The 11828-nt window shown below is 37.0% G+C and overlaps 1 protein-coding gene across 1 annotated transcript; it reads left to right on the top strand.

Moving 5' to 3' along the window:
- The first annotated feature begins 10664 nt into the window (after positions 1 to 10664).
- LOC130860102 (ATP synthase membrane subunit K, mitochondrial-like) lies at positions 10665 to 10841 on the top strand. Its single transcript, XM_057747921.1, has one exon. The coding sequence runs from the start codon at positions 10665 to 10667 to the stop codon at positions 10839 to 10841; it is 177 nt and encodes a 58-aa protein (XP_057603904.1).
- Positions 10842 to 11828: the final 987 nt, after the last annotated feature.

Below are 11828 nucleotides of genomic sequence, written 5' to 3'. Positions count from 1 at the left end.
CTGAGTAATAGTCCATGGTATATACGCACTACAACTTCTTTATCCACTCCTCAACTGATGGACATTCAGGTTGTTTCCATGTCCTGGCTATTATAAATAAGTGTTGCAATGAACATTGGGGTGTATGCATCTTTTTGAATTATAGTTTTCTCCAGATATATACCCAGGAGTGGGATTACTGGGTCAAATGGTAGTTATATTTTTAGTTTTTGAAGGGACTTCAATACTGTTCTCCACAGTTGCTGTATCAATTTACATTCCCCCTAACAGTGTAGGAGGGTTCTCTTTTCTCCACACCCTCTCTAGCATTTATTGTTTCTAGATTTTTTGATGATGGCCATTCTGAAATGTGTGAGGTGATATCTCATTGTAGTTTTGATTTGCATTTATCTAATAATTAGTAATGTTCAGCATCTTTCTATGTGTTTGTTGGCCATCTGTATGTCTTCTTTAGGGAAATGTCTGTTTAGCTCTTCTGCCCATTTTTTGATTGGGTTGTTTGTTTTTCTGACATTAAGCTGCATGAGTTGTTTGTATACTTTGGAGATTAATCCCGTGTCAGTTGTTTCATTTGCAAATATTTTCTCCCATTCTGGCCCTCATAAACTTTAGAATGAAATAAGGAAAGAAGCAGGTAAACATTAAGCATAATACATACTGATTTAGGCAGTATTAAGTACATAATTTACTTGTTAGATCACTGAGCAAAGCCACCATTTTAAAATTATGTTATAATACTGTTCTCTTTAACTTTAAATCTGTACCCAAAGCTAAAAAGCCACAGAATTATATTTGAAAATAAATATACAATGTAAATTTCAAAACTGGAGTGTCAATAATAAAAACTAACCCTCATATGGTGCTATTATAGGCCTGGCACTATTCAAAGGGTTCTATATATGTTAACACACTGAATTCTCACAATGATCCTGTGATGATGACAATACTAATATTTGTCTCTTTCAGAGGAAGAAACTGAGTCACTAAGATGCTAAATAGCTTAATGATAGAGCCCTCTGTCTCTCTATACCAAATTCCTAGTGAGGGGAATTAAGAGTGAAAGAGGAATGACTTGTTCAAAAAAAATAATTCCACATTGCAAAATTGAAGCTTAAATCTCTCAGATATTCACAAACACAAGACAACTAAATGTATAAGACAGAAAACATTAGTTTAAGAAAACTATGTTTTGAAATTTAAAAAATATATATATAGGCATTTTCCTCGTGAAGTATCTGCTTCAAGGCATTATGGACTAATATGTTAGGAGGAATTAGTTTATGTAGCAGATTTCTTTCAAAATGGGATATAAGTAAGAAAAATAAAATGAGAGAAGACTAGTAGAAGGAGAAAGGGTAATTAACCTTTCTTGACAATTTGATCCAGAGCTGACCTTAAGCAAGATATGATTTACCTTTAGAAAATAAATTTATCATCTGGAATAGTTAATATTGATTAACAAACTGCTGTTTATTATATTTAAATTCATTTTGGCATTGGTTCAGATACAGTTAAGGATATGCAGTTTCTAAAACTTTATTTAGTTATTCAACAAATATCTGTTAGGCGCCCGTGATGTACCAGCTATCAGGTACTTGAGATGTATCTGTAAAACAATAGACAAAGAACCCTGGCCTTAACAGAACTTAAAGCCTATTAGAGGGAGATATAAAATATAACTATATAGTGTGTTAGAAGTTAAGAAGTGCCGAGACCAGCTCGGCGACTCGAGGTGAGTGACGGGTGCCGCAAGCTTGAAGAAGACACAGACACAGACTGAAGAGAAAGATGGGACCGGGGGGCTCAAGACCTCTTGGATCAAGAGCCCCGCTGACTCATCCCAGGCTGCTTTTATTGAGTTCGTGGGCTAACATTCTCAGGTTACACTCATAAACAATCAAAGGCCTCACATGACTGAGGCAATTATCTTTGTTTACTTCCTGGGTCCGAGTTGAGCAGGTGTGGATTTGAGCTGGGGGTGGAGAGCAAAACAGCCCTGGGGGCAGGAGACCTCTCTCAGATATTAGGGGTCTGTGCCCCACCCGTGTTGGCCCCTCTGCGACTGTGCCTGTCTTAGGTTGTTCCTCCCTTGAGGAATCTTACCCGTCTCTGGCTAACCAGTCATCCTCTAGGGCCAAACACGGTGATATAAGGAAGGTTCTATGCACCACCCCTGTTGGCCCCTCTGCGGCTGTGCCTGTCTTAGGTTGTTCCTCCTCTGAGGAACCTTACCCGTCTTTGGCTAACCAGCCATCCCTCAGGACCAAACAGGGTGATATTAGTCTCCACGCCCCGCACCCTCAGCTCCTCCACTGCTCAAGCAGGACATTCTGAATCCCATCGCTCGGCCCACATACTTCAACACTTTCAATGCTTCAAAAAGGTTCCAGAATGTCTTCCCACAAAGAAGTGACATGGGTAAAGGACAAGCAGTGTGAGGGGTTGGAGGCTTTAGGGGAAGTTGGATGATTGTAGGTTTAAACAGAGTATTAGAGTAAGTGCATTGAGAAGGTGACATTTGAACTTAGCCTTGAAGATGGAGAAGGATTTAGCCATGCAGAAAGCTGGGGAAGAATATTCCAACCAAAGGAAAGAGTCAGTATAAAAGCCCTTAAGAGGAACTACTTGTGCTGAGTGAGTGAAGGGGAGAATAGTAACAGAGGAGGTCAGAAATACAAGAGGGAACAGGTCCACTGTATGGGCTTTGATTTTCTTAGAGAAATTTGGAGCCATTGGAAGGTTTTGAGCAGAAAAATGGGGTGATCTGATCTACAGTTAACTTAATGATATCACTCTGGCTGTTGTGTTGAGAACAGATTGCAGGGGTGGAAGAGTGGAAGCAGAGAGAGTAATCAAGAGGCTATTACAATAATCTGTATAGAATACGATTGTGGCCCAGGTAGAAGCAGAAGAAGTGGTAATACTGGTTATTTTTTTAAGGGAGAGCCTCCAAGAATTCCTCTCAGATGTGACATAGGGTGTAAACAAGAAAAGTTGAAGATGTCAACAAAATATTTGGCCTGAGGAGTTAGCCGCAAAGATGGTGGAGTAGAAGGACCCTGAGCTCACCTCTTCCCATGAGTATACCAAAATCACAAAAAGCTGTAGAACAATCATCAGTGAAACAGACTGGAACCTACCAGAAAAGAGTTTCTACAACTAAAGACATAAAGAAAAAACAACAAGACAGGTAGGAGGTGTGGACTTGTGATATGATCAAATCCCAGAAACACCAGGTGGGCAACCCACAAAGTGGAGAACAATTATATTGCAGAGTTTCTCCCACAGGGGTAAGAGTTGTGAGCCCCAGATCAGTCTCCCCAGCTTGAGTGTCTAGCACCAGAAAGTGGAGACCCCAGAGAATGTGGCTTTGAAGGCCAGTGGAGCTTAATTGTTGGCATTCCATAAAACTGGGGGAAAGAGAGACTTAACTCTTAAAGGATGCCCACAAAATCTCATGTGCACAGGGACCAAGAGCAAAAGCAATAATTTGGTGAGAGCCTGGACCAGAACTATTTGCTACAGTTGGATGGTCTCCTGGGGAGACTGTGGCTCACCCTGGGAACATAGACACTGATGAGGGATATATCAAGGAGGATTTATCTGTCTGAACCCACTTGGTGGCTGACACCTTGGGTCATTAGCACCAAAAACTAGACCCACCCAACAGCCTGTCACCTCCAGGACTGGGATGCCTCAGGCAAAACAACTAACTGGATGGGGACACAGTTATACGCATCAGGAGACAGGCTGCCTAAAGACTTCCTGAGCCAACAGCCACCTCACAACATGTCCTTGGACACAATCCTGCCCACCAGAGGGCCAAGGCACAACTCCAATGACCAATGTGCAGGCACTGACCCCAGCAATCAGGAAGTCAGCACAAGCATCTAGACCAGCCCCATCCACCAGGGGCCAGACACCAGAAGTAAGAAAAGTACAATTCCATAGCCTGCAGGATGCAAACGCAGGCCAGAACCTACCCTGGAAACAGCTGGCCAGTGTCCCTTCTGTGAAAACAGGGGAGTGTACTCCTGGGATGCATAGGATGATTCCTAAAGAGGACCATTTCTCCAAGTTTGAGAAATGTAATTAACCTACCACATACATAAAAATACAAACAGCAACTTAGACAAAATGAGGTGGCAGAGGACTATGTTCCAGATGAAAGAACAATATAAAACACCAGAAAAAGAACTAGGTGACGTGTCTACCCAAGGAAGCATAATGATCACAAAGATGATCAAAGAACTTGGGAGGAGAATGGAGGCACAGAGTGAGAAGTTAGAAGTTTTTAACAAAGAGTTAGAAAATATAAGGAGCAATGAAGCAGAGCTGAAATAATATAATAACTGGAATGAAAAATACACTAGAAGGAATCAGTAGTAGACTGATGCAGAAGAATAAATCACTGAGCTGGAAGACAGAGTAGTGGAAATTACTACTGCAAAACAGAAAAAAGAAAAATGAATGAAAAGAAATGAGGACAGTTTAAGAGACCTCTGGGACAATATCAAGAACACCAATATTTGCATTATAGGGGTCCCAGAAAGAGAAGAGAGAGAGAGAGAGAGAGAAAGGGTCTGAGAAAATATTTGAAGAGATAGCAACTGAAAGCACCCCTAACATGGGAAAGGAAACAGTCACTCAAGGCCAAGAAATGCAGAGAATCCCATTCAGAATTAATCCAAAGAGGGACATCCCAAGGTACCTTATAATTAAAGTGACAAACATTAAAGATAAAGAGAGACCATTAAAGGCAACAAGGAAAAAGCAACAAATAACATACAAGGGAACTCCCATAAGGCTATCAACTGATTTTTCAGCAGAAACTCTGCTGGCCAGAATAGAATGGCATGATATATTTAAAGTGATAAAAGGGAAAAACCTACAACCAAGAATACTCTACCCAGCAAAGCTCTCCTTCAGATTTGATGGAGAAATCAAAAGCTTTACAGACAAGCAAAACCTAAAAGACTTCAGCACCACTAAACCAGCCTTACAAAAAAAATTAAAGAAAATTTTCTAAGTGAAAAGGAAAAGGCCACAACTAGAAACAAGAACATTATGGAATGAAAAATCTCACCAGTAAAGGTAAACATACAGTAAAGCTAGGTAATCATCCACACACAAACTACTAGAGAGCTTAAAAGACAAAAGTAGTAAGACCATCTGTATCCACAATAAGCAGCTAAGGGATACACAAAACAATTAGATGTAAATATAATATCAAAAACAGTAATTGTGAGTGGAGGAGAGTACAAATGCAGGATATTTAAAATGCATTTTCTATGATGAGATCAGCAACTTACAATCATTTATATATATATAGACTGTTATACTGAAATTTCATGGTAATTGCAAACCAAATATCTATGGTAGATACACACACACACAAGGAATCCAAACATAACACTAAAGACAGTCATCATATCACAAGAGAAGAGAAAAAAAGTAGAAAGTGGAAAAAAAAGACCTACAAAAGCAAATCCAAAACAATTAACAAAATGACAGTGAGAACATACATATCAATAACCACATTAAATGTAAACAGACTAAATGCTTCAACCAAAAGATATAGACTGGTAGAATGGATACAAAAACAAGGTCTGTATATATGTTGTCTACAAGAGACTCACTTCAAATCTAGAGACACATGCAAACTGAAAGAGAGGTGTTAGAAAAAACTTATCCCATGCAAATGGAAATCAAAAGAAGGCTGGAGTAGCAATACTTATATCAGACACAACAGACTTTAAAATAGAGAATGTTACAAGACACAAAGAAGGCCACTACATAATAAGCAAAAGATAATCAAAAAGAAGATATAACAATTGTAAATATATACCCGTGCAACATAGGAGCATCTCCATATTCCTAAGAGGGAAATTTATAAAGATACAAGCTTACTTCAGGAAATGAGAAAAATCTCAAATAAACAACCTAACCTTACACCTAAAGCAACTAGAGAAACAAGAACAAACAAAACCCCAAGCTAGTAGAAGAAAAGAAATCATAAAGATCAGAGAAGAAATAAATAAAATAGAGACTAAGACAACAATAGAAAAGATCAATGAAACTAAAAGCAGGTTCTTTAAAAAAAAGAAAAAAGAAAAAGCTTCAGGCAGACACATCAAGAAAAAAATGGAGAGGGCTCAAATCAAAAAATCAGAAATGAAAAAGAAGTGACAATCAACACCTTGGAAATACAAGGGATCATAAGAGACTACTATGAGCAATTATACACCAATAAAATGGACAACCTAGAAGAAATGGACAAATTCTTAGAAAGGTGCAATCTCCTATGACTGAAACAGGAAGAAATAGAAAATATGAACAGACCAATTACCAGTGCTGAAATTGAATCAATAATTAAGAAACTCCCAACAAACAAAAGTCCAGGACCAGATGGCTTCACTGGTGAATTCTACCAAACATTTAGAGAAGAGTTAACACCTATCCTTCTGAAAATATTCCAAAATAATTGCAAAGGGAGGAACACTTCCAAACTCATTTTATGAGGCCACCATCACCTTGATACCAAAACCAGACAAAGATAATACACAAAATAGAAAATTGCAGGCTAATATCACATAGATGCAAAAATCCTTAACAAAATAGTAGCAAATTGAATACAACAACACATTAAAATGATCATACACCACGATCAAATGGGATTTATCCCATGGATGCAAGGATTTTTCAATATCCGCAAAATAATACACCACATTAACAAATTGAAGAATAAAAGCCATTTGACCATCGAAATAGATGCAGGAAAAGATTTTGGTAAAACTCAACATCTATTTATGATAAAAACTCCAGAAAATGGGCATAGAGGGAACATACCTCAACGTAATAAAGGTCATATATGACAAATGCAAAGCTGATGTCATACTCAAGAATGAAAAGCTGAAATCATTCCCTCTAAGATCAGGAAGAAGACCAAGGTGCCCATTCTCACCACTTTTATTCAACCTAGTTTCGGAAGTCCTAGTCACACTAATCAGAGAAGAAAACAAATAAAAGGAATTCATATTGGAAAGGAAGAAATAAAATTATCACTGTGAGAACAAAATTTTTTCAATTTGTATGGAAACACAATACCACAAATAGTCAAAGCATTCTCAAGAAAGAGAAACAGAGCTGGTGGAATCAGGATCCCTGACTTCAGACTATACTACAAAGCTACAGTAATCAAAACAGTATGGTCCTGGCACAAAAATGGAAATATAGATCAATGGAACAGGATAGAAAGCCAGAAATAAACCCACACACCTATGGTCACCTAATCTATGACAAAGGGGGCAGGAATATATAATGGAGAAAAGACAGTCTCTTCAATAAGTGGTACTGGGAAAACTGGACGGCTACTTGTAAAAGAATGAAATTGGAACATTCTCTAATACCATATACAAAAATAAACTCAGAATGGATTAAAGACCTAAATGTAAGGCCAGATACTATAAAACTCTTAGAGGAAAACGTAGGCAGAACACTCTCTGATGTAAATCACAGCAAGTTGTTTTTTGACCCACCTTCTCAGGTAATGAAAGTAAAAACAAAAACAAACAAATTGGACCAAATTAAGCTTAAAATCTTTTGCACAGCAAAGGAAACCACAAACAAAACAAAATGACAACCCATAGAATGGAAGAAAATATTTGCAAACGAAGCAACTGACAAGGGATTAATCTCCACAGTATACAAACATGTCATGCAGCTCAATATCAAAAAAAAAACAACCCGATCAAAAAATGGGCAGAATATCTACATAGACATTTCTCCAAAGAAGACACATGAATGGCCAAAAAGCTCATGAAAAGATGTTCAACATTGCTAATTATTAGAGAAATGTAAATGAAAACTACAATGTGATTTCATGTCACACCTGTCAGAGTGGCCATTGTCAAAAAATTGACAGACAATAAATACTGGAGAGGGTGTGGAGAAAAGGGGACCCTCCTACAGTGTTGGTAGGAATGTAAAGTGATACAGCAACTAAGGAGAACAGTATGGAGGTTCCTTAAAAATATTAAAAATAGAGCTACCATATGATCCAGCAATCCCACTCCTGACGTATATCTGGAGAAAATCATAATTCAAAAAGGTACATGCACCCCAGTATTCATTGAAGCACTATTTACAATAGCCATGACATGGAAGCAACCTATGTGTCCATCAACAGAGAATGGATAAAGAAGAAGTGGTGCATATATACAATGGACTATTTCTCAGCCATAGAAAAGAAAGGAATAATGACATTTGCAGCAACATGGGTGGACCCAGAGATTGTTAGACTGAGTGAAGTAAGTCAGACAGTGAAGGGCAAGTATCATATGATATCACTTTCATGTGGAATCTAAAAAAATGGTACAAATGAATTTATTTACAAAAGGGAAATAATGTCACAGATGTAGAAAACAAACTTATGGTTACTGGCAGGGAAAAGAAGGGGAGGGATAAATTGGGAGATTGGGATTGATGTATACACACTACTATATATAAAATATTGAATAGATAACTAATAAAGACCTACTGTATAGCATGGGGAACTGTACTCCATACTCTGTAATGGCCTATTTAGGAAAAGAACCTGAAATGAAATGGATATATGTATATGTATAACAGGTTCACTTTGCTGTACCCCTGAAACTAACACAAGATTGTAAATCAACTATATTCCAATAACAATTTAAAAAAAAGAAAGGAGGGAGGGGAGACAGGGAAATTAGTCAGTAGGTGGGTAGATAATCCTTACTTCCCCATTCCTCCAGCCTTCATTATCCATTCCATTTCATGTCTCCTTCCAAGCTTTATGCTAAATGTTCAGTATTTTCTCAAGGCGTTGTGAATGTGAGCAAATTTAGGATTCAGGGACAAGCCGAGGGGAAAAATTGGTTGTGAAGTGATACTGTAAACAGAAAAGTGAAGAAAATTAAATGTATTCACTTCTTAAAAATACCTTTAAAAGCATAAAAACGTCTCTGTTTGGAGATGACATGATACTATGTATGGAAAATCCTAAAGATGCCACCAGAAAACTACTAGGGCTCATCAATGAATTCAGTAAAGTTTCAAGATACAAAATTAATATACAAAAAATGATTGCATTCTATGCACTAACAATGGCCTATCAGAAAGTGAAATTAAGAAAAAAATCTCATTTACCATTGCATCAAAAAGAATAAAATACCTAGGACTTAAACTAACTAAGGAGGCAAAAAGACCTCTACTCTGAAATCTATAAGGTGCTGATGAAAGAAATTGAAGACAACAGAAACAGATGGAAAGATATACCATGTTCTCGGACTGGAAGAATCAATATTCTTAAAATGACTATACTACTCAAGGCAATGTACAGCTTCAATGCAAACCCTATCAAATCACTAATGGCATTTTTCACAGAACTAGAACTTAAATTTTTAAATTTGTATGGAAACACAAAAGATCCTGAATAGCCAAAACACTTTTGAGAAAGAAGAACGGAGTTGGAGGAATCATGTTCCCTGACTACAGACTATACTACAAAACTACAGTAATCAAGACAGTATGGTACTTGCAGAAAAATAGACACAGATCAATGGAACAGGACAGAAAGCCCAGAAATAAACCCACACACCTATGCTCAATTAATCTATGACAAAGAAGGCAAGAATATACAATGGAGAAAAGACAGTGTCATCAATAAGTGTTGCTGGGAAAACTGGACAGCTACATGTAAAAGAATGAAATCAGAACATTCTCTACAACCATATACAAAACTAAACTCAAAATGGATTAAAAATCTAAAGGTAAGACTGGATACTATAAAAAATCTAGAGGAAAACCTAGGCAGAATACTCTTTGTTATAAATCTTAGTAATACTTTTTTTTTGGATCTGTCTCATAGAGTAATGGAAGTAAAAACAAATATAAACAGATGGGACCTAATTACATGTAAAAGCTTTTGCACAGCAAAGGAAATCATAAACAAAATGGAAGGACAACCTACAGAATGGGAGAAAATATTTGCAAATAATATGACTAACAAGGCATTAATTTCCAAAATATACAAACAGCTCATACAGCTTAATAGCAAAGGAACAGTTTAATATCAAAAGAAAAACAACCCAATCAAAAAATGGGCAGAAGTCCTAAACAGACCTTTCTCCAAAGAAGATATACTGATGGCCAATGGGCAAATGAAAAGATGTTCAATATTGCTAATTATTAGAGAAATGCAAATCAAAACTACACTGAGTTTTCACCTCACACAAATTAGAATGGCCATCACCAAAAGCCTACAAATAATAAATGTTGGAGAGGGTATGGAGAGAAAGGAACCCTCTTACACTGTTGATGGGAATGTTATTTGGTGTAGCCACTATGGAGAGCAGTATGGAGGGTCCTTAAGAAACTAAAAATAGAGTTACTACATGATCCAGCAATCCTACTTCTGGCAAATATCTGGAGAAAACTGTAATTCAAAAAGTTAGATGCACCCCCATAGTCATAGTAGCACTATTTACAGTAGCCAAGACAATGAAGCAACCTAAATGTCCATCAGTAGAGGAATGGATAAAAAAGTATGGGGTAAGGCTTTTTCTGGCAAGGCAGAGGGGCAGATGGGTACGTTGAAGGTCACAGGATGAGGCGTTTTTGCATTTTGAAAGATTGAAATCATGGCAGGTCCAGAAACTGATGCCCAGTTCCATTTCACTGGTATAAAAAAATATTTCAACACTTACACTCTCATAGGGAGAATGAATTGTGTACTGGCCACATACAGAGGTATTGCTTTGATAGCCTTATACTTCAAGTTAAGGTCTGAAAAATCTCCAGCTGTGAAAGAAACATAAACAGATTCTAAACTGTACCTCATATGTTAAGTTCCCATGCCTGAAGAAGCTACTGTCAATTCATCATGTGATACTCAATTTGTACAATAAATTGTGAATCTGGAGGAAAAAAAAGAAGTGTATATATATATATATATATATATATATATATATATATATACACACACACACACACACACATATATATATACACTATATATATATACACACACACACATATACATGTATATATTTCATGGGATATTACTCAGCCATGAAAAGAATGAAATAATGCCATCTGCAGCAACATATCTGGACCTAGAGATTAAATTTCCAAAAGTCCACTCAAGGCCAAGAAATCCATATCAAACGCCTGCCATCAAATTTTGCCTAGGTGGATTTCTCCCTTCCAGAGGTCCCCAAAATATGAAGGTTCCTACACATGCCAGGAAACAGTCTTTCTCATTCACCTGGTAAGGCTGCTCACAACCCACCTAAGAGTCTCCAATTTTTGAAGGGAACAGGCAGAGGGAAAAGAAAAATATCTCAGTTTTACTCACAGAGGTATAATTTATCAAATTGTCATAAATCATAACCAACTTGAGGGGAAGTGCTTCCTTATATCTTTAAAACACAGATCAAAACCCAGTAACATTTCAGACAAAACCCACAGAATTATAACCATATTCACCAGTACATTTAGTAACCAAGCCTCTTGTTAACTTTTTATGAAGCTGTCAGGTCTTTCCTTAGGATTTTTGTTTTTTTACTTACACAGTTCCCCAGTATAATCTGAAATTTATCAGAATACAACAACTGTCTAAAAATCACAGAAAGACTTAAAAAGTCATAGTTAAACATTTGATCACAATGGGATTGACAAAAGAAATTGTGGTAAGCAACATAACTAGAATTATGACTTACAATATTTTATTAGGACATTAGATTTTTAGGAATTACATGTAATTTCTAGAATATCTATATCAGTAACATTTCCCATACAATATA

The sequence above is a fragment of the Hippopotamus amphibius genome, chromosome 9 (assembly GCF_030028045.1).
Source record: "Hippopotamus amphibius kiboko isolate mHipAmp2 chromosome 9, mHipAmp2.hap2, whole genome shotgun sequence".
NCBI classification, from domain to species: domain Eukaryota; kingdom Metazoa; phylum Chordata; class Mammalia; order Artiodactyla; family Hippopotamidae; genus Hippopotamus; species Hippopotamus amphibius.
The sequence above is the reverse complement of the archived record's forward strand: the minus strand, read 5'-3'. Positions and strand labels throughout refer to the sequence as shown.

Excerpts from the sequence above, each read along its gene's own strand:
- LOC130860102 (XM_057747921.1), top strand. The coding sequence starts at position 10,665 with ATGGCAGGTCCAGAAACTGATGCCCAGTTCCATTTCACTGGTATAAAA.